Genomic DNA, 24,149 nt, shown 5'->3' on the forward strand with positions numbered 1-24,149 from the left:
CCCTCCTAGCTAGCATGTTGCTGTCCTAGAACCCTTCCGTCGCCTAGCAGCGTGCGACCACAAGTTTTTCCCCCACCGCCGCGCTAAGGTCGCCATCAGTGACCTCTTAGCCACCCTTCTGAGCTGGCCTTCACGCTGTTATGCTGCATAGCAGTCGTAGACGTAGGTTGTGGGTATCAATCGCGCGTGGGTAGTTAAAATCTGCTGCCTAGCCTTGCTCCGCCGCTTTGGTCAAACGTCGGTCACCGACTGACACCGCTCTGGCCACAGGCCACCATCAATAAGCCCCCAAATAGAATCCACGTCGCATGTAGATGCCTGGCATGTATTCGAGATCATCAAACTCCGGCAGAAACCCCGCTCCGGCGAGCTCTCCAGCGTCACGCCACCGCAATCGCTCGTCGCCGATCCCCTTCACTGCTCCACTCCGTCGTGCGCTTGCACGTCCGTGAGCGTGTGGCCGGACCCTGCCACGCCGCACGGCCTGGCCGAATAGGCCGCGGTTCAGCATGATAGCAGCATACCTGCCAGCCCAGCCCAACCACCAGAAGGTCATAACCCAATGGGTCGGCCCAGCTTCCATAGCCCGCAAACCAGTCGGTTCGACCCGAGTGGGCTGACCATTGTGCAACCCAACACTGTGTGGCTCAGGCCCTGCCCAATCCGAGCCCATTTCGACCCAACCGAGTGCTATGCATGTGGGTCCCACTGGTTACTGTTCAGTGGCCATGGCTACTATTCAATGAGCCCCACCTATGGGTCTCACCTATGAATAGTACAATTTCATATTTTTCTGATCTAATTTTAGGTTAAATCTTTCAAGAGTCATAACTTCTCCATTCTGGCTTTGATTTTGCCGAAATACATCTAAAATCGAGATCTACCTATCTATCACAATGTGACCTATTATGGATCATATGGCTTTTCATTTGGTGTTAATTGATTCATCTCTATTATAGCTCGATATTAATCGTAGTCATGTTGTAGAACCAATTGAGTTTTGCGAGTGCTGAGTACAAAGCATCATGACCGAGGAGGATCCTGATTACGACCAAGACATAGAGGAAATCATTAGAGAAGACAAGTCTATCTCCTTGATCATATTAAACCTATGTTTTCAAATAATCTACAAGATCAACTAAAATTGGACTTATTATCGCATATAATATGTATTGCGTTTTCTTTAAAACAATTGTCATGTCTTAAATGTTATCATTCAGAATACATATCACCTTAGGAATTACCTCTCGTTAACTATATTAATGTCGGACGACGCTATAATATCTATCATGCTTAGAATTGAATATGTCTCCTCGGAGACATCACCTTGAAATGCATCTCTTCAAAGATATCGCTTCACTCTTTATCAAATTAACTCATATACCATGAATCATAGATGGTTGCGAATTTCGTGATGGTTGTGAAATCCTTGACGTCGTGTGGGATATGGAGGGTGACGTGTAAAAATGGGTGAAAAATATTTTGGCGAGGACAGGTAGAGTAGTACTCTAGACGTGGATGCTCTTCGGGGCTTGAGTTATCTTTGTGGTATATATTGCTAAAAGATGCCTGCTCTAGTCGCTTAAGGACCGAGTCATTGTGCCGTCATGTTTAGCCACATTAGTGGAACTATATGTCCTGTATAGGCAGAACTTGACTTTTCTTTCATTAGGCTAGGTTGGGCATCATACTAGGATGCTGGGAAGCAGCGAGGGGTCAAGTGAACATCTATCCCTCTGTTTGAATGTTTTGAGAACTAGCTAATGGCTTTAAAAGGGGGCTGACATTCGGTACAAGACCTCTAATACTTAGGGTATCTTGTAGAAAATCCCGGCAGGAAAGATGATTGAAATGTCTTGGTATGATTCGCTCCTCTGCTCACAACGGATGGAGGCTGAGCATATCATGTGGGTACAGTGTATAACATCTGCAGAGTGTAAAACTATTCGACTAGTCGTGTCCACGGTCATAGATATGCAAAAGTAGTAACCGTCTTGATTATACTCCGGGTGAATGTGTCTTGATGAGTGAGTGTGTGGACTAGATGTCTGTGTGACGAGGTATACTAGATGTGATGATGTGATGTCCGTGTTGCTAGCTCAATCCGTCAGGATCTGTGTAGTATTTGAGGTATATCAAATGTGATGATAGGGACTGCGGAGTGAGGTGTAGCCGCTCCCAAGATCGAAAAATCACCCAGATACAACTTGTTACCTAGTTTTGAACTACTTCAAACTATTTTAAAGCTACCAGTAGAGATATAACTGAATGACTGTATAAAATTGCTTAACGCTTATGTTAGGGAAGATCTCTCCCCCCCCCCTTCGTATGGCAAGTCGAAATCTACCAGTGGCTGAGCACTGATGGGTATTGCAGTGGCGTTTCAGGAAATGAAGGCGAAGGCCATGGCAGACCTTCAGTTGGAGCCCGAACGTTGGCCTGCAACCTCCCCCATCCGTGCAGGCGAAGACCACGGCGGACCTTCGGTTGGAGCCTGAAGGTGGGTCTGCGACCTCTGCCGCCCGCGTAGGCAAAGGCCACTGCAGGCCTTCGGTCGGAAGCCGAAGGTTGACTGGCGATTCCAGTCACCGAAGCGGGCGAAGGTACTGGCGTGTCTTCGGTCAGAGACCGAAGGTCAGCCCATGGCGTCGAATGGTAGGAGTGAAGGTCGTGGTGAACCTTCGGTTGGAAGCCGGAGAGAGGCCTGTAGCGCAGTCATGAGACTGGCCGAAGACCACAAATGGACGTCGAGGCTCACTTAGCTGCCTAGGGTACAGTTGTAATTATATAAATGTACTTGATTGTACCATAATACCCCTAAATATGCTTGGAATGTGGCAGTTGAGAGGGTTAAACTGTAAATTCTAGCGTGAGGTGGTTGGGTACGAGCTATAAATAGGGTCGTACTGTACCTAAAGTGACGGGAGAAATCAAGATTATTTACCCATAACATGTTGAAAGGATCGAATGGCCCAAGAGGGGGGGTGAATTGGGCGCTAATTAAAACTTCTACCGCTTTTTAAAACAAATAACAATCTTAGCCTATATAAAAGTAAATGCAACTACGCGATTTAAAATAGGACAAGGCAACTAAACAAACAAGATAACTAAGAGAGAGAACGATAAAGAAAGACTTGCAACAACAAAGATACTCAAAGTAAAATACGGGAATGTAAATAGTTGGAGAAGAGAACACCAATTTTTTTCCGAGGTTTCGAGAAATTGGCATTTCCCCCTAGTCCTCGTTGGAGCATCCACCAAGGATGTAGCTCCCCCTTGAGTCACCAAGACTCAAGTGCTCCCTCTTGATTGCCCCTTCTCCATCTCCGGATTGGCGGGCATCAAACCAAGTATATCATCTCTTCCCGGGGCTCCCACAAGTCCTCCAAGAGCTCACCGAGAACACTTTCGATCACCAAGACCGTCTAGGTGTTGCCAACCACCAAGAGTAACAAGCTTTAAGCTTTACTTGACAAAGACCAAGCCTAGACAACAGCTAGATGCACACTTGTTACTCTCCAAGCACTAAAAATATCCTTAATCTTCAACTAAGAACTTAGAATTAACACAAGTGCTCTCTCTTACTTCTAAATGACACACCAAGTGTATGAGCTGCTACAGGGTCGCAAGAGCACCATATGAGACCAAATGAGTAGGTATTTATAGGCTAAGGATCAAGAATTAGCCGTTGCCTAACAACCCAGAATTTTTCTTAACGCCGGAAGGTCCGGTGTGAATAACTCTCTCCACATAGGAATATCCGGTGCTAATACCTCTGACAGAATAGCCGTTAACTGTTCCATTAGCCGTTAAAGATCCGTCGTTTCATCCGAACTAACGCCGGATCATCCGGCGCATTGAAATCGGCCAGATGATAGTTTGCAACCTTTCTGTATAAAAACATCCGGCGTTTATCCGACCATATGCCGGACCATCCAGCGTGTAGAAACACACCGAGACTGCACTGCAAAGATTGCTCCGGCGATCTCACCACTCGAACGCCGGACCATCCGGCGTGGACTTCAACAATTTTTCAACACAGAGCTCTTAGGAAATTGCTCCGGTGCTGACAATAATTTTGGCGCCGGACCATCCTGACCAAGCTTAAGAATTTTGCTGTCCTCGATCAAAATAAACTCCGGTGAGTACACTCGTCATACAGAGGATCATCCGGTGTGTTGAATTTTCGTTGAATTCATCCAATTCAAACAATCTTGAGTTCTAACTTCTTGGACACTCAATCAAAAGCTTGTATGAGCTACCTAGCTCTAGAACTTCACAAGTGTGCATCAACTATGTCTAGACTCACCTAGGTCAAGCTACAACTCTTAACCCCCCCTATATAGTACGGTCAAAAGACTAAAAAGAAATAGAACCTATACTACTCTAAGTGTCATTCATCTCCTTGTGACACTTAGAACTAGAAGATCCTTAATCTTCATGCACATGTCCTTTGATCGTCCATATAAGCGCTTAAAGGGCAAAGAGTATCAAAGCATCATTGTGAACTAAGTTTTTTCTTTTTCTTTGATACCGTTCAAAACACATATGTTAGTCACAATGATATGGTTGTCATTAATCACTGAAACTCTTACCACTTATCTAGGGGCCTAGATGCTACACACGTGTCATACCCAGGAGCCTTTGGCTTTCCCCTGGAACGAAGGCCTTCTTTGTTTGGGGTTAGCGGTTTCAACAGCTTAAAACTAAACCATACAGTCTTATTCTTGAAATACTCTTTATACATCTATAAACCATTTGAAGTAGTATAGGGTTTACTGAATACCTTATGTACTCACTTTTGCTATCATTTATATGAGTAAGCCACTATCGACTACGTCGTGGATGGAGACGCGGATGAAGAGTAGAGTTAGAAGTCGCGTTCGCACTCTAACTGCCTGTGTCTCGGGTAGTTATTTCCGTTGTGCTTTTGTTGGCCGTTGGCCAAGTTTGTAATATACCATATGGTTTGTAAATCTTTTGTATTCTCAATCTTAATACCTTATGTATGAAGTTTAACTATGATGCCATGATTTTATACTATACGTATCAACTAGTTGATTTAAGGACTGATATATGAGGCATAGGAGATCCTGGGTATAGGGTGTTACACCCAGGGACGATGTCAGCAGGTCGGCTATGGACGGCACATGCGATACTATAGTCTGCAGCAGCTAGGGTGTGAGATTTGTGAGTGCACGGTGTGGTTAGGGAGTGGCTGAGCGGGTCAGAGAATATACACCTAGGGTTACATACCTTACGGTAATTGGGCTGGACGCCTGGGCCGTTTGTTGTGCTTCACAAGTATATTTGTGGCTGATTGTAATACCCGTGCCCGACTTGTGATTTCACGAGTATCGATCTGTTGTACCCATGAGTAAGATCTAAGACCCGTACCTATGTTCGCATTCATCGAGCACGGTACCCTTAGTACCCGAACCCTACCTAGTTAAGGTAGATACTGCTCGTGGTAAGATCGACTCCTACGGTCTTACCGAACCGTGTCTCTGCATCGCCTTTCTATGCATTGAACAGATAACTAGCTCGATCACGTGTTAGGCTTGGATAATCAACAATGGAGGCAACATATGAAGTTGGATATATCTTGGCACCTCACCTTTTTCTTAGATCTCACCTGATGACTTGAACACATGGAAAAGCAATAGCACAGTGAAAAAGAGCAGGTAAGTGTACTAATCTGAACATATGAAAAGGAAGGTTGTGGTCTGAATCGAATGGAACTACTGTCCCAAGTCCAGCAGTCAAAAGCAACCCCGGATCCAAACGCTTCTTGTATGATGCCTAGGTCCCCACTGAGATATAGCTTAGCTTTGGTAAAGGCTCATTCGCTATCCATTATGCTTTCCTACGAAACGAGTCGCAGCCACTCTATCTGCATCTGGAATTGAAGAGCGACAGCAGCAGCAGATCGATGCCTGACTACTATATCTCATGCATTGCTCAAAAATCAGAACTAAGATGCAGTTCAACTATGTTACTACTAGGCTACCCAAGCTGGCAATGGCGCACATGCTACCAGTTCCCAATAAACGCATGCATAAGAGATCAGGAAGGTGTTGACAACGAAAAATCAATGTTTGGTGAGCAGAAAGCTATGGATCACATACAGCGAATTGGAAGTCTGAAATCGAATCGACGATCATTTACGATCGAGTTGCTTGCTAGCAGCTGGTCCATCCATCATTCCATCGGCAAAGCGAGAAGCAAAACCATGTGACGCTGCGTGTGCCTGCTCCTTTCTCGAAGGGCTGTGCTGTGTTGTGCATGCATCTGCTTGTGCCGGCGCCTGCATGCCGCATCGCCGCCGGCCCCCAGCATGCTCCCAGCGCCCCGGTCTTCTTTTAATGCATGCATGCCTCATGCCGGCCGGGGACACGGCGGGCGAGTCAGAGAGATGTGTTTGCCCTTGCGGCACGTACGGTTCGAGCTGGTTTGCTCATGTCAGCCGGACGGTACTCGTCGACCGGTCTCGTCCTCCCTTGTGAAGAAGCTCGTTGGAATTTTCTGTTTCTTACGGGCTCCATCCCGTTGCGAAGCTAAAGCTTGGGGACCGGTTTCCTTTCTTGCGTTGCGTGCGTCAGTGCCAAACACTGATTGGAATAGTAGTGGACAGATCAGCATCTGGGGCAGTATTGGACCCATCAACTCTTTCCATGAACCTTCCTCTCGATCTTAGTTCTTGAGCGAATGCAATTCAAAAAAGAAAAAAAAAGTTCTTGAGCGAACGAAAACGTAGTAGGGAGATCTTAGGTACGTACGTATTCTAAAGTGCGCGGTGAAACCTAGAAATGATTGCTTTCTTGTGCAATTGTGCATGTCTGCCAACGCTGTTCGTGCCGTTGTTGCCAACGCATTTTCACTTGTTGCTCGATGGCACAGGCCGTGGTGCGCCATCATGGAAGGATCAGGTTTTTCTTTCACTCGACACAACGCCTCGTGCCGATCATACCATGGCTGCAAAGTCGTTGACAACAATGTCACAAGCGCTAATGCGATAGATAGCACTCAGGAATTGCTGTTGGACGTGAAACTAGTGGCATGATGGGGCTCGGACGTCGCACCGGTCCTCCCTCCGGACAACAGGTATGGCAAATTTGAGGATTCCAGTGCTACAGTACTTTGCGGGGTACTGTAGCACTAGAAATTCGTCTCCAACAGAATCTGTATTCAGTGATACAGTACTGCTACAGTGTTAGGGATAGGGGATGCTGTAATAGTGATAGGGGATGCTGTAATAGTATTTTGAGGATGAAGATTTGAGGTAGCTCCGGAGACGGAAACGTCTTTTTCAGGTGCTCATTCGCCTCCGGCCTCCCTCGAGATGCTACTCGCAGAGAGAAATGGCGAGGAGTCCGAGAGCTGCGAAAGCACTGCAGCAGCTCTTCAGCTGAGGTTATCTAAGAGAGCTGCGAAATAGTTTTTTCTTCTAGTTTTTCTTTGAAAAAAGAAAGAAGTTATCTAAACGACTGGTTTCTTTATCTTAGTTTCTGGTGGTTTTTGACTGATCAAGGATGAGACTGTGATTGAAATGAACTAAAGTTGAGAAACAAGTTGAGAAAAGTTTTTCTGACTTTTGGTATATAAAAAACTAAAAATTTATTATAAAAATCAACAAGCAAAATTTAACAGTCACAATCGCTTTCTCAGCTAGCAAAAACTCTAAAACCACATTCTATCCAAACGGGTCTGAAACCGTTAGGCTGGCAACATCCGGCCCGGACTTTTAAAACTCTTTCAAGTGTTCTGTCATAAGCCGAAGCCTGTTTGAACCGGCCTTAAACCGATCCAAGGACAGGCTGAAATGTCCCCTTTTGGGCCAAACTGCTCTACTGCTCTTACACTTTCAAGTATTATGCCACGTGCCAAAGCTCGTTTGAAACGACCATAAACCGATTCAAGGATAGGCCGAAATGTCCCTTTTTGGGGCCGAACTGCTCTACTGCTCTTGTCAGGCCCCCAAATCACTTGCGCCAACAACCGCCTGATGCTCTGCGTGAACGACGAGTCGGGCACGACAGATTTCACCTCTTGAACCTGGCCGGACTGCTCCTCCACCAATTTTTTATTTTTATTTTTTAATATTTGCAAAAATACATTCCCATTTTAAAATATTGCACAACAAGGTATTATGCTTCCAACAAATGACACCAAAAAAAAATAAAGATATCGCTCTTTCAATAGATGGCAACTAAAAAACAAAAAAAAATATTATGTTTCATTGCTCTCAAAATTCAAAATACTACCAGAATAGTCATGAAAAATTCTAAAAAAATATATGTTGCAGAGTCTGTACAAATTTTATGGTATGAGAAATAAAAAAATACAAATTTTATAGTAAAAAAGATAAATTTTATTGTACACAGTCTGTACAATGAAAGTTGTCCTTTTTGTTTGTCATTGTAGCATATTTTGTTTGAATTTTGTTCAGAGCAAGATCGTAGCATCCTCTACAGCATATAAGTTTTCGGATTTTTTATGACTATTTCAATAGTATTTTAAATTTTAATTATAATAGAACACATTATTTTTTTTATTTTTCTAAAGGGGTGGAGACCAGGGGCTGCCCCCCCCCCCACATATATATATATATATATATATATATATATATATATCCAAGCATTTTTTTTCTTACTAAACTTTATCAATTTTAAAGTGTTTATTCTTAATGGCTATAATTTATTTTTTTTATTGTTCTACTCTTTATTGATCTAAGTTATAGTTATTTTATATTATAGATATTCTTAGCAACTTCTATGGTATACCAATATCAACTAGAAAAAGTAATATCGAGATGTATAATGGATAGATATCATCATCTATTATAGGAAAGACCATACATTTGTTACTACGAGCGAATTTGTGTATAAATAAGAAAAAAATGTTATAGACCAATCATATAATATGGATTTATTGCAACACATTTATTATGTTTTTCTAAAAATAGAAAATATATTAACCAACATTAAGAAAAAAATATGCTTTTTTATAAGGATCAATTTAATAATTTCTAGAATCAATTAAAATTTGTCTCTGCTCAGCCCCCTATCATCCAATCCTAATTCCACCCCTGCTGTGAGCCTACGACATCTTATCGTCGCTCTTCCAACGGCTAACGATAGGCTAGATATGCAATATTTTAAAAGCAACATGTATTTTTGCAAATATTGAAAAATAAAAAAAATCTTCTCTACCAATGCAACAACGTCTGGGCAATCGCCTGCGGCTACCGGGCCAGCTCCCGCGCACTCTTCGCGAACGCACTAGCACGACGAGGATACTGCCGACGGAGCACGGCCGGCGAATCCGTGGTAATGCGAGGAGGCACCGAATGGACCGTGCGTGCAGGCGCGGCGCACTGGATGCTCCGCGGATGAGTACGTTGCCGCCAGCCTCAACTCTAACCAAGGGCGCTGATCATGCTAAAGTCGGCCTACAACCCAAATTGTTTTGGAGCCCAGAACAAAGCTGGCCTACCTCCCCCCCTCCTCGTTAACTACTACAGTAGCTATCACAGTACTCCTGTAGAGCAAATAATGTTACTGAAATATATATAGTTCTCTGACTTTTTATGATTGCTCGAACGGAAGGACCCAGCCAGAGCAAATCATAGCCATTCCAAAGCTACACAGATCGCAATTGATTGCCTGGCTCCCTTTTCTTTTGTTTGAATTTGTTTTAAGAAGAAAGGAGGGATCAACTGTTCTTCCATGATTCCATCACTACAGGAACATAATCCCCTTGGCTCTCTTTTCCTCTTTCCAGAAGAGGAGTGGCATGCAGTGCCGTTCTAGCACCTCATCTCGGGAGCACTACGGGTGGCAGCGCCGTTCTAGTAGATCACAGATGCACGCACACAAAGATCCCATCTCTGAGAACCGGACAGAGTTTTTCGATTCTTTCTTTCGATCTTTTTGTCCTGAGAGCAACCAGCCGGAGTGGCAGGAGTAGGTGGTTAGTTGCGGCACACAGGAGACAGGACACAGGGCAATCATGCCAAGTCTCCCACACACCGCCGCGCAAGACGACATCCCAACCAGGCTGGACGCGTCGCTGCCCTGTCCGCCCATTGCCGAAAATGTATGCAAGCTCCAGGGCGGACTCTGCCCCGTCGCGACAACGGAGGCCGCCGCATCATCGCCGCAGCGACGACTGAACGAACGCACGCGGGATTCAATGGCTGGTCAGAAAAACAGAAGCGCTGGTCTCAGAGATGAGCGGGCGCTAGGCTTGTGCCTTGCCTTCTCGCGCGCGCGTGCTGGACAGCTACGGCGCACCGGCGCGTGTGATTGTTTGGGGAAGGGGCACGCATGCGCCGGCGATGCATGGAGTAGAAGGAATTCTTGGAAGCATCAGCGAGCCTGGAAGATGGATATGGGTGGTAGCAGTGATGATGGCTAGTGAGTGACCCGGAGGCGAGATGGCTACAGCTCTGCTGCGGCGGCGGCGTACACGTTGACGAAGGTCATTCGATCTGTCCTAGCGAAGGACACCGGCCACCCTGTCCGTCTTTATGCGCCAACAGAAGTCTGTCTGTTCTAGGTCATATGAGTAGCTATGCCTATCATTGGGTCCCTACGGATCTGGGCTATGAATGACTACGCTTTTCTGTCGTTTAATGCACCGTTAGATTAATTAGCCGGTGACTCATGGTCATTGCCTGCGAACGTAAGCGGTTTCTTTTTTTCCGAACACGGGGAAAACTTATTTTCATTAAGGACTTAATGAAATTCACCAATATAACCTTAATTTTACATCACCAGATCCAGCGATAAAAACAACCTCCTATCCAGCAACAAAAATTCCTAGAGACACGAAGGAGTAACCAAGTTCGAACCAACCAACAGTTTCTATCTCTATCTTTACCAGCCAAAAGGACTAAAGATAAACGACAGTTGAACTCAGAACACTTAAAGAGAATTGTCAACTTCCTCGGAGTTCTTCTGCTCATTCTGCATTTGCACATCTCCCGGAAGAAGCATCAACGGGAGCCTGGAAGAAGCATCAACTGACCGCCATGGATGCTTGTGGGGGTTGCTGCTGGGCCCGCACTTGAGATACCGATCGCAAAGCTTTGAGCGCCATGGTTCATACTTAAGCGGCTTCTGTAATCAACAATGGCTGCGGTTTTTTTTTAAAGACACCGTATGGACGATTATATTAAAAAGATTAAAGTAGGAGGCATCAAGGATGCCAACTGTTAAGTTTAATTAGACCGGGCTCAAGGTCCAAGAAGAGAAAAGCGATGCCTCCCTCTTTCCTCTGTACTTGCCTCTGAACAAAGACAGCAAAATGGTCACTCCTGCTGTAATTTTGTACTGCCAAGTGTGGTCCGGGTGTGGTGCTTCAGTGCTTGCACGGTGGGGTTTACCAATTTACCGTGTCGCCATTTTCGTCATGTGTAGATTTTACCGGTGGTTTCAATCACCAGGGCTGAAACATACCGTGAGGAAAGATAAAAGGCAAAAGCTGCCAGTTCAGGTTAATCAGTGAGACAGGACAGCGTGCCAGTGAAATTTAGTAAAATTTTGCGAATTTCTGAAATATCGGGAGAAACAAAATATCTAATTTTATTATTTTATTTCACTGACATATACGAAAAATGACTAAAATTTTTATGAATTTTCACGAATTTTGATCTTTTCATTGATGAAAAAAATTATAAAACGGAATTGAAATCTCGGCGTGACAACCCTGTAAACAAATTGTGGATCAATGACCTCAAATTCTCACCCAGAAACTTTTTTACTATTTTCTTTCCTTTACAAAGGTAAAATTTCAGAAGCACAGCAATCTAGCCTTTTATTGCAAAACATGTGTGCAAGCTACAAACACCTTCTCGACTCGTGCAGTATGTGTGACGGTCAATTCTGCTTCACGAGGCCAACAGGTACCTGAACCTGAACTCGTACGGCAGGACCTGAATGCGCCGGGGCTCGGCACCCGCCCGCCTGCCGTCCTCGACGATCCGCATCGCGCTCTGCCGCAGCTCGGTCGGCAGCTGCAGGCAGACCCAGTCCATGAGGGAGTCCACGTCCTTGGCGAAGTCAAGGAGGTACCAGTGCAGGAGCTTCGGGACCGCGAGCTTCCCCGGCGTCGACACGCCCACGGCGGCCTGTAGGTAGTCCCTCTTCGCCGCCTCCAGCTCCTCCTCGACGCGGGCCGCCGTGTACACCCTCACCTTCAAGAAAGAAGAAGAAGAAGAAGCATCACCGACATTGTCAGTACAATTGATCACGCAGTGTCTGAGAGACTGAAACTGTCACACGTTGCTGTCGTAACCGAGAACTTACAGCAGGGGAGGACCAGCTTCCGCAGGAGAGCGCGAAGGTGACCAGGGGCTCAGGCCACTCCAGCCCGAACGCGCCTCGCGCCGACACGTCGTCGTCCTTCGTTCCTTCCGGATTCACCTGCCGATCACGCGTCGTATGTTTAGAGCGCGCATGCAGTAGCCAGTAGGGCACCACGTAAACACCCACAGTTCACTGCCATGGCGGCATCGACGGCGACAAGGGTCTTACCTGCTTCACGCTGTAGGGCAGCCTCAGGATGAAATGCTCGACGGCCATGGCGCTGTGCGTGCGCCCACCAACGTTTATTGCCGCCTGAAAAAAAAATGAACCGCAGATCCCGTACTCGCGTCAGTCAGATAAGAGGCTGATTTCTTCGCTCGTGGCGCAGCATGGGTTCAAGTTAATTCCTTGTGCATCTGGAAGGGATCGAGAGGTGAAGTGATGTGGTGGCACCTTTGGCATCATCGCCACAAGCATTTGTGGGGTGGTTGGTATCCCTTGCTCCAGGAACGCCTGCAGTAGAGTGTTAAAGGACACATCAAGCATGGGACGTGGCACTCCATCTGGCTAAACAAAGATCTGAGCTAGGTCATTGGATAACAATGGCAACATCAGAGTTGTTAGGCCGCTGCTAATGATTAAGGAGACATGAAGCATTTATTTGGTCAAACATAATGATGAACAAACTACAGTACGCAAACATGCCGCATGTTCAGACTTCAGACTTCATGAACACGCGTCCTCGAAACTCTCCAGGCTGTAGTGCCATACGATAAGCAAGGTTATGAACTTCCCAAAAAGAATCCCACCATGCAGTGGATGTATCAAATCATAGCCAAAGCTGATAATGTACGACTATTTTTATAGCAAATTAACAATCACTGAAATGAAGTTTCCCGTTGACGGAAAGATGCGCAAGATAGAATGAAGATGAAGAAACAGGGAAGGTCGATCACAATTATGAGTGACAGCTTACGTTCATCATGCAGGAATTGTAGATGTTGATCCAGAACGCCAGCTTCTGCTGATGCGAGAGCCCCGCCAGGCCAACCGACGACAGCCTTCGCAGCAACGCCCTGCAGATTTGCCAGAGCCATTTCGATCAGCATGCATGCTTAAGTCAAACAGCCACCTACTCGCCAGACAGCCAAATCTAGCGTTACAATAATTGAGCCGAGCCAAATTATCAGCTGCGACAACAAGAACACTACTCACTTCAATCTCCGAGAAAGAAGCGTGTCACCGGCCAGCGCGTTCCGATCGAACGAAGCAGCGTCGACCACGTGGAACCGCTTGTACGGGCCGATGTCCCTCGCGCCCAGCTCCAGGATACCGTAGGGGTCTTGCGGGTACGCGTCCTCCGAGCTCTCGCTGGAGCCTGAGACCGACGGGGACGGCGCCGGCTGTTCCTCGTCACCCTGGCCGCCGGCAGCCGAGCTCATCTGTGAGAAGATGGTCAGCAGGCACCACAGCAGCTCCTCGGACAGTTTGTTCGGCACGGTCGAGTCGGCCTGGGACGCTTTGTCAGGGTTGCTGCCGGCAGCTTCTGCAGGTCTTTTACAGTCAGGCGCTGCACTAGTTGTCTGCATAGACGATACAAAGAGCATCAAAACTGTTACACAAATAATCCGGCTCCTAGCCTTTTGGCCTGTCCGGCTTCTTCCTTTTGCTTATACGTATAACGTAATACTTGCAATTCGAATGAATACAATAACTCACTCAATCACATCGTATTAGAGATGTGTTCATTCGCTACGACCACACGCTTCCGCTTACCTTAACACACCCCTGCCGCCGCCACGATTGACGACGACATTGCTCGCCAACATGCTGAGGCTGCAGCGGCCACCGCCCGCGAACATGAGGCCGCCACAGCCCGCGACCATGAGGAGGCCGACGCCCGCACCCATGATGAGGCTGCCGCACATCATGATGACATTGCTCGGGCGCTGGTCCTCCACGAAGCTGTAACCATCACCAATCTTCATGTCCAGATGGTCGTCGTCCAGAATATCCGCACGCTGGTTCCCATCATTCTTGACCTCGGGTCGCATAACTACAACAAATGGTGTGGTCAATTCCTCATCACGTTGGGCAAGTACTTGCTGACTTCGCACGTCCTCTCTGATGTCGTTCGCCGTGACTCCGGCAACTGTTGTCGTATGGATTGCGTCGTCCTTGAGTGGCTATTCGGCACAATCACCCCCCGACCTCTGCGAGATCATCACGGAGAACGGTGTCACCGTGCGCGCTGTCTGGCAACGCTCGAGGGGCAATTCATCGGCAACCGGGAGACGCGTGTGCTGCACCTCAACACCGAGTTATGCACCTCTTCCAGGTCAACCTCACCATCTCGGACTAATGCCGCTGCCTGAAGAGCATGGCCGACGCTCTAGGTGCCCTCAGCGAGCCTATCCTTAACCGCACTCTTGTCCTCGCACTACGTGAAAAAAAGTTATTAGTGACGGGTGATAACAGGCATCAGTGACAAGTCATGTACCCGTCACTCTTATCGCATCACTAATGATAGATCATTAATGACGGTTGATGACCCATCACTATTGAGGTTATTAGTGACAGGTCATAACCGTGACCCGTCACTAATATTCAATCATTAGTGACAGGTCGTAATTGTGACTTGTCACTATTGACTGTGATGGGTTGTAATCTTGACCCGTTATTAATGGCCGGTGAATATTTTTCGTATTTTTTGGACACAAAAAAGTCAAAAAAATATTTTTTTCACCCGAGCTATTCCAACGCAGGCTCATCTCATATTCCTCACAAGCCACGTTTTTTCACATTATTTTCAAGTTTGTGTTCCATGGGAATCAAACCTGTGACCTCCTCCTCGCACGTGTAGCCACCTTACCACCTCTGCTATCACGTAGTTATGATAGAAACTGAATATTTTATCCTTTTAACCTTCTTTGTCAAATATCATTAGTAATGCGTCATAACCATGACCCATCACTAATGATTAATTTTACCAAATTTCGTATTCTAGTACTGTTGAGGTGAGAAAAGATAAGAGAAAAATAAAATAAAAATAAAAATATTTGTGAATATCATCATTAGTGACTAGAGTTGGTCATTAGTGATGGATTACAACTTAATCTATTACTAATGACTGACCTAGGACGACCCGTCACTGATGACTAGGTCATCAGTGACGGGTCACAACTTGACCCGTCACTAATAACTGGCATAGAACGACTCACCACTGATGACCTTATCATTAGTGATGTGTCATAACTTGACCCGTCACTAATGACTGGCCTATGACGATCCACAATTGATGACCTAGTTATTAACGACAGGTCATAACTTGATCCGTCACTAATGACTAGCCTAGGACGACCCATCACTGATGACCTTATCATTAGTGATGGGTCACAATTTGATATGTCACTAATGACTGACTTAGGACGACCCGTTACTATTATTATCAGTGACGGATCATATTACGAACTGTCACTAATGACCACTCATTAGTGACGGGTCTATATTTGGTCCCGATCAGAAGACACATTAGTGACGCGTGTTGAGTAGCTGTCACTAATATGATATCTCCTTTATTGGTTTCTTACGTAGTGTTGCCATCGTGCGTAGGTTGAACGAGAAGTTCGCGTACATGCCGGCTCTCCTCAAGCGGCAGCGGCTGTTCCCGACATTCCTCGAGGTTCATTTCGACCTCCTTCTTGAGGAACTTGAGATGGCGTCACGCTCTTCCCAACATACACGATTGTCCTCCTTGCCACCGCCTCATTTAGCACAAACGGGAGCACCCAGCCTGCTAGCGGCTAGGTTATTGGCACTGGCTCCTCCAGCGGGTCAAGCAGCGCCAACCGTCGACGCCGCCACAACAACAGAGGTGGCAACGACAACAGGGGCGGCAAATTTGGCACCACTGGCGTTCTGTCATGGTGGCCTTCCTTCTACAACCCGTGGACGGGCACCATTCAAATGTGGCCCGGACCATATTAGAGCACTGGTGCCTAGCCCCTGGGAGCCAGCGCACTACAGTCACGTGGTGGTGTGCCCATGCCCCACACCATGATACCATACCCACTACTACCAATGACGGCGCCCACCTACTACTCATTGCCGCCACAAGTTCCTCTGTCGGCGCTCGCTCCTCCTGCCTGGACTCCCTTGTCTGGGCCTGGGACCTGGGACCATACGTCACTAACAAACGCATTCAAGACTATGACGCTAACACCACCACCAACCACGGATTGGTACATGGATTCCGGGGCTTCCTCGCACATGACTTCAGACACCGGTAACTTGTCATCCTCCTTCTTGCCGAAGTCTTTTACTCCTTCATCAATCATTGTCAGTAATGGGTCATTGCTGCCCATTACCTTCACTGGCTTCATTAATCTTTTTGGTCATCTTCATCCTAATAATGTTCTAGTCACTCCAAACATTATTAAGAATCTCATATCTGTTCGTCAGTTTACCATCGACAATAATTGTTCTGTTGAGTTTGACCCTGTCGGCCTTTCTGTGAAGGACCTTCGTTCTAGGAACGTGATCGCCAGGTGCAATAGCTCTGATCCCCTCTACCCTCTTCATGTGTCGGCACCCACCTCTTTGTCTTATGCCCTCCTCGTTGCAGCCCACACTTCGCTTTGGCACCGTCATCTTGGTCACCCGGTGGCGATGCTCTTTTAAGGCTTATTAGTTCTTCTGCTATTTCATGAAATAAGGGTGCTAGCGATACTCTATGCCATGCTTGTCAGCTTGGCCATCATGTACGCCTTCCGTTTGCCACATCAAACTCTAGAGCTATCAATAATTTTGACTTAGTACATTGTGACCTTTAGACCTCTCCAGTTGCCAATGTCTCCGATTATAAGTACTACATAGTCATTCTTGATGATTGCTCTCATTTTCTTTCGATGTTTCCTTTAAGTTTTAAATCTGATACTTTCTTTGCTCTCTCTCTCTCTCTAATTTGTTCTCTTTTGTAGCTACGTAGTTTGGCTCCAATATTCCAAATAAGCAAGAATGGATTAATATGACACAAGGTAGCAAATACTTTTCAAATTTTGATTTGAAAGCTGGGTTTTGGCATGTCAAGATGATAGAACAATTCATAGAATGGACATCATTCACATGTCCACAAGGACATTTTGAATGGCTTGTAATGCCTTTAGGCTTAAAAAATGCGCCTGCATTATTTTAGAGAAAAATGCAAAAAAAATTTAATGAAAACCAAAAGTTTATATTAGTTTGACAACTCCACTGCCCACACCTTCTTTCTCACCAATTGTGTCACTCTTCGCATGTATTGCCCCTACACTTCTCAACAGAATGGCAAATCCGAACGCATTATTCATTCCACCAATAACATAGTGCATCCTCTCCTTTTCCAAGCAAGCCTTCCGCCCTCTTACTAGGTTGAGGCCCTTCATGCCGCCACATATCTTCTCAATCGCCTCCCCACAAAAACCATCTCCTTTTCCACTCCGCACTTTGCGCTTTACAACGTGCCACCCACATACTCCCTTCTCCGTGTCTTTGGCTCAAAGTGCTATCCCAACTTGTCCACCATTGCGCCCAACAAGTTGTCTTCACGTTCCACCATATGTATGTTTGTTGGCTATTCCTCCGATCATAAAGATTATCGATGTCTCGATCTCTTGTCCAATCGGGTTATCATATCTCGACATGTGACATTCGATGAGAACTTGTTCCCTTCCGTCGAGTTGAACAACCAGCTACCTCATGGTGTATTTGATTTTTTATCTCCTGACACGACCGTGCCGACACTCGTTGGTCTGTCACGGTCCTCTCTCATTGCAGATCTCCCTAGTGGTCCAGCTACCACTGGCTGCACGCTGACTCCTAGCCCCATGCGCAGCTCGGTCAACGCGGCCCCGCTGCTCGACCCCCCGTGCGCACCCCCAACTTGGTGCGCCCCTGTGGCCCTCCACTTGGGTTTGGCATGCCTTTGGGCGCATCACCCACCCCTGGCTCTGTGCGCGCCTATGGCCCTCCACCTAGGCTCGGCGTGCCTCCGGGTGCATTGCTCGTGGCCTCGGTCTCATAGCCAGGGACGTCGCCCTCTGTGCCTTTGGTAGAGGCGCCCTCTTCGCCCATGGCTGCCACAGCTTCGGCTGTCGTGCCTACCATGGTCATGCCTGCTGCGGCCTCTACCTCGTAGCTTTTGGCCAGTGCCGTGCCAGTTGCGCCCGTCATCAACGAGCACTTAATGGTGATGTGAGGCAAACACAGTTTCTACCAGTTGGTTCAGCACCTCAACTTGAACAGGAGCGCCCTGTTGTTGATTCCCAAGACATATCAATCTGCCTTAGCCAATATGCAGTGACGCACGTCGTGGAGGAAGAGTACACAGCTTTGCTAGCTAACAATACTTGGGTTCTTGTGCCACGACCGTCTCATGGCAACATTGTTACCGGCAAGTAGATTTTTTGTCACATGTTCAAGTCCGATGGCTCTCTTGACTGATACAAAGCATAATGGGTTCTTCATTGCTTTACACAGCGGCCTGGTGTTGATTTTGATGAGACCTTCAACCCTGTTGTCAAGCCTATCACCGTCCGCACTGTTCTGTCTTTGGCCTTCTCTCGGGATTAGCATGTTCATCAGTTGGATGTGAAGAACGTGTTATTGCATGGTACCTTGACTGAGATAGTATACTGCTCTCAGCCCACTGGCTTCTAGATTCCTCGCATCCGGACTATGACTGTCATCTAAACAAGTCCCTCTACGGCCACAAATAGTTTCCTCGTGCATGGTACAACCGGTTTAGCTCTCACATTTCATCTATGGGGTTTGTTGAGGCAAAGTCAGACACGTCCATGTTTATTTACCATTGGGGTGCCAACATGACTTATTTTCTGCTTTTATGTGGCCAACATTGTGTTGATTGCCTCCTTGGATGCTCTTCTTCGTCAAATTATTTCTGTGCTTCAGCAAGAGTTTTCTAGGAAGGATCTAAGCCTTCACCATCATTTTCTTGGCATCTTAGTGGAACAACGCAATGGCGGCATGTTTCTCTCTCAGCGCCAATATATGTTGGACATCCTGGACCGTGCGGGTATTACAGATTGCAAGCCCTGTAGTACACCTGTGGAGACTCACTTGAAGCTCTCATTTGCTGGTCCTCCTGTGAGCAATCCTACTCACTACCGCAGTCTAGCTGGCGCTCTTCAGTATCTCACATTCACTCAGCCAGATGTTGCTTACGCAGTTCAGTAGGTCTTTCTTCACATGCATGATCCCTAGGAGCCTCACTATACTGCACTGAAGCGCATCCTCCGATACATCCATGGCACTCTAAATAACGACTTGTTTCTCCACCAGTCATGTTCGACGGAGCCGGTTGTTTACTCTGATGTTGATTGGGCAGGTTATCCGTATACTCGCAAGTCCACGTCTGGCTATGCAGTATTCCTAGGTGAGAATGTTATTTCGTGGTCCTCCAAGCGTCAGAACACAGTGTCCCGCTCTAGTACGGAGGTGGTGTATCGGGCTATGGCCAATGCCGTTGCTGAGGCCTGCTGATTGCGGTAGTTACTTCAGGAGCTTTAGAGTCCACTTCATCGCGCAACTCTTGTCTAATGTGATAACATCAATGTAGTTTACCTCTCCACGAACCTGATGCAGCATCAGCGCACCAACACACGTTCGGGAGCGTGTCACCCTCGGTGGTGTTCGTGTTCTTCACATCCCGACTTCATCCTACTACGCCAACATCTTCACCAAGAGCCTTCCAACATTGGTATTCATTGAGTTTAGATCTAGTCTGAACGTCTGTTCCACTCTGAGCCTAGCCTTCTACACAAGGCCTGTCCGGCTTCTTCCTTTTGCCTATATAATGTAATACTTGCAACTCAAATCAACACAACAACTCACTCAATCACAAAAACACCAATCAAGTGACAGTGGCAACTCTGAATCATAGTAGAAAAGAAAGAGGCTTTCTACTGTTTTACCTGAGCAGGAGTAACTCTGCGTTTGTCTGGTGTTACTGCTGCCGGCGCCACCCTGGACTTGGGCGTTTTCTGCTGCAACGGCGTCTGGCGACAGTTCCTGCTCGACATATTGCTGCACGATTGGTTTTCTTTCCCTGCCCCGGAGAGACCATCTTGGCTCGGCGAGGAAGGGACCGGCTTGCTTGCAGTTTGCTTGCCACCAGCGACTCCGTTGTTCAGCGATGGACGAGAGGGAGGGTGGTCTGAACCGTGGCGTACCGATGGAGAGACCTCCGAATTTGGCACGGGGCTCGACGGTATGATCTGCGCCGGCACGGAACCCACGCCGCCGGGGAGGTGCGTGTTCTTGGCGGAGGAAAAGATTATCGCCTCCTGGTAGAGCCCTTGCCGGAAATTAACCACCTGCTCCTCCAGCCGGACGACCTCCTCTTCCAACACCGCCACCTCCGCGAGAAGAGCTAGCGTCTTCGCAGCACAATGCAGGCAGGAATCGAGTCAGAATTGTACAACACAAATATCTAGAACATAATGCTGAACTGCAGATGAGGCACTAACCTGAGACGGTAGGTACGGCGGCAGGCGAGGCAGAGCTCCGAGCGGCCTCGTGAACGCCCTCTCCAGAGCTCGGTGGACGTTCTCCTCGTGACGCAGCTTCTTCTTGAGCTTATCAACCTGAGATTCAGCACAGCAAGACGTCAGAACGAGCTACAGGAAGCAACTGAATCCGACAAATTGAGGCATAGAAATTCAAATACATCTTGCTGCAGTGCGAGCCTCCGGTCTCTCCTCGACTGAATTCTGTTCATGACGCCCCTAGTGACCGCGTTGGACGCCGATCCCTTCACCGGCATCGCGACCTTCCTCGGATCCTTCTCCATCACCTGAACCAACACCATCATTAAAAGGGAAAAGAAACCTCATTGAGCTGCGAAAGAATATTACTAACCGAAGCAAAGTGCAGATTCATCTGCTCCGAAAGATAAAGCTAAAGGCAAACTAAAGAAGAAATGGGGCTCAGGAGCATCGAAGAGATACAGTCTGCTCCTGCTACCCAATGCGAGTAGCTCTCCAAACTGCGAGCAAAGTGATGCCGCAGAGACCAACAAGCCCGTGTCAAGATCTTGTCGTAAGACACTACCGGCCATTCTTAGCTCGCAAGAACGTCAGATGATACTGTTCATCGTTGTACTCTTGGCGTATTAATTAAGGCCTCGTACAAAATATCGACACTGCAACGAATTGCTGACAAACGAACCGATGCAGGGATGTACAAAAACAACAAGGAGCACAGAAACTCATGCTCGTATCCCGAAAATGGAAAAGAAAAGGAATGAAATCTCAAACACGGAGTTCGAAGTTCGAACGACCGGTCTCGGACAGATGGCAAAGCAGCCGCCTTTCCGATCCCGCAACGCCGACCACCGAGAACGACGCCACACCAAAATCAGTCGCAGAAACCATAGCCGCATGCCCGCACATTGCGCCTCCTGGACGTTCAATTCCACGAAAGTTGCGAACTTTCCCTTCCTCCAAACTGGGAACGCCAAAAAACAGAGCACACCAAGAAACAAGAGAGATCGACGAAGCACATACTCTGCCGTTCTTCGGGGCGGCCTCCGCGCCGCGCGCCGCCGCCGGCCTCCGAGCCCGGCCGTTCATCTCCGGCGCCGTATGCATACGTATCTATCAATAGTGTGCAATGCACTAGGCCGCTGGCGAATGGCGATAGGATGAGCAACGAGTGGGCAAGTTAACGCCTCGCCACCGCAGACCTATGGACGGCGATGTGACCCCGACGCCATTAAAGGCTCTTCCGAGAGCTCCGACTCCGCGGTGTGGTTGGGCCGGCCACCGCAGCCAGATTAAGAGCAAGCACCGCTATTGGAGTCGATCCGGCGGTGCTTTTGATTGGTGTTGGCCGGCTAGCGGAGGGAGGCGTGAGTGGGAATCGGGATTGCGGCAGCGGTGGCGTCGGTGATGGCGGTGAGCGGCTCCCTTCGATTGTGGGAATTGGGCTCGGTTAACGTGGAGTACTTACCAGTTGCGTCATATATACGAGGCAGTGCAACCATTGAGTGACCGAATTCTCACAAGGACGGACCACGGATCCCTTCTTCTTTTACCCACTGGGCCCATATGGGGCCCGCAGCTCCTGTGGGCCAGATCGAGCGGTACATGGGCCCGGGCCGCGCAGCAAATGACGGAGTAGCGTGAACTCTCACGTTGTCCAGCTTCGATGGTAGATTAGCGGTGTGTTGGGTCCCCATATCTTTCTTTGTTGCCTACATTCTTTGTTGTAACATAATTTGGTATGCGTAAATATACGGTTTTATTTTAGCTTAGATGAGCTTTATTTCATAATTTGATCTGACAGATACATACTATGTATATGTTTATATAGACGGGTCTATTTGTTAGTATTATAAAATCACTTTTATATGAGTAACTAATTATAATCTTAACCCATACAATCTTAGATTTAATCAATTAAATAGAAACTTAACTCTATTTATTCTGATAGATATAACCAACTAAATATTCTTCTTTTCAATAAATAGGATTTTACTCATAATGCTTCTTCTGAGCTTACTTATATGATATAACTGTCTAAAATCTTTTGCCGGAAACCAATCACACCTAGGTACAAGTACAATCTTCGCTCACCTCTCATATGTTTTTATTGTGATTGTGTCAGCTGTCACCTTGGGCTGTATAAATTAGGGGAAATTGTATTCATACCCTCATGAAGATTTCTATCTTACTAAAATACCACTGATATATCTATAACATGTGAAGTTAGATTCCACATATCATTAAGGCAATTCAGTGATATTTTAATGAAATAAGAGAGAGTGATAGGTGGCAATTTTCCCTACAATTTACGCAGCATCGTTCTGAGTATACTGCAGTGTGATTTCGAAATAGTAAATATTATAATATACATACTGGATAAAATGTTTGTATTTATTACTATTTTATTAATAGAAACCGGCATTTTTCTGTGCCCGGTGTTTAAAAAAAATATACGTGCTGGCCAGGCGCATGAGCCCAGGATATGACCAGCTAGCCATTCATTGTACAGTTAGCAGTGCATCCACTTTTTTGGCCGTACGTACGCAAGTACGTTCCTCCCTAAGAATGAGACGCGTGCGCAGCCCGAAAAGGCACTACTCTGATTCAGCTTCTGGTGCTATTTCTGCAGGATTTCTAACTGACAGCAATGTAATGTATAATCACACTGGTGTTCGTCTCTTTTTTTTTCGAAGGATGGGATTTATATTAGAACTAAGCACAGTACAATCCCATTTTACAACCAAGAACCTGAGAAAACAAAAAATTACAATAAAGTCCTCGTGAGTCATCTTCTCCAAACACCATCTTCCTGTCCTCCGGTCCGCCACGAACATCAGCACGCTGCACAGAAATAGGATGAAACCAACCTCCGAAAATGAAGCTCAAACCTCCAACCGAATACGACGAAGGACCCCAAACTTTGGATTGCCGCAAGAGCCAGCGCCACAACATCATAGTCGAGACGCATCTATTGCTGGAGGCCAAAAAATACATCTAGCGTCGCGAGACTAAGCTTCGACGAACCAACAACTCACATCCAAAAAGAGATAATCCCCGCCTTTGCAACACACATACTGCATCATATCTGGATAAGCTCCTGCCATGACCATCGCCAGAGCTGACGAGGAAGCCAACAAGCTCACAGACGACCAGCAGGAATAGCAAAAATCAGCGAGGTGCCACCTCTATTGATACTTCTCGAAAACCACAACCTAGATCACCAAATCTACAAACAAAAACACTAATTATTACCTATCTAACCACTCCGGACGTTGATCCACCCGTTTTCCACTCG

General features: G+C 46.9%; 1 protein-coding gene across 1 annotated transcript; it reads right to left on the reverse strand.

Annotated features, from left to right (window-relative positions):
• Positions 1-11,710: 11,710 nt before the first annotated feature.
• Positions 11,711-22,364, reverse strand: LOC133902130 (uncharacterized). The gene is made up of 10 exons (XM_062343721.1): positions 21,875-22,364; positions 21,037-21,162; positions 20,837-20,953; positions 20,282-20,746; positions 13,527-13,894; positions 13,288-13,387; positions 12,765-12,824; positions 12,540-12,623; positions 12,312-12,428; positions 11,711-12,199 (listed from the first exon to the last, which is right to left on the reverse strand). The coding sequence occupies exons 1-10, from the start codon at positions 21,956-21,958 to the stop codon at positions 11,894-11,896; spliced, it is 1,827 nt and encodes a 608-aa protein (XP_062199705.1). The 5' UTR covers positions 21,959-22,364; the 3' UTR covers positions 11,711-11,893.
• Between the last annotated feature and the right edge of the window lie 1,785 nt (positions 22,365-24,149).

Source organism: Phragmites australis, chromosome 20 (assembly GCF_958298935.1).
Source record: "Phragmites australis chromosome 20, lpPhrAust1.1, whole genome shotgun sequence".
Classification (NCBI taxonomy): Eukaryota; Viridiplantae; Streptophyta; class Magnoliopsida; order Poales; family Poaceae; genus Phragmites; species Phragmites australis.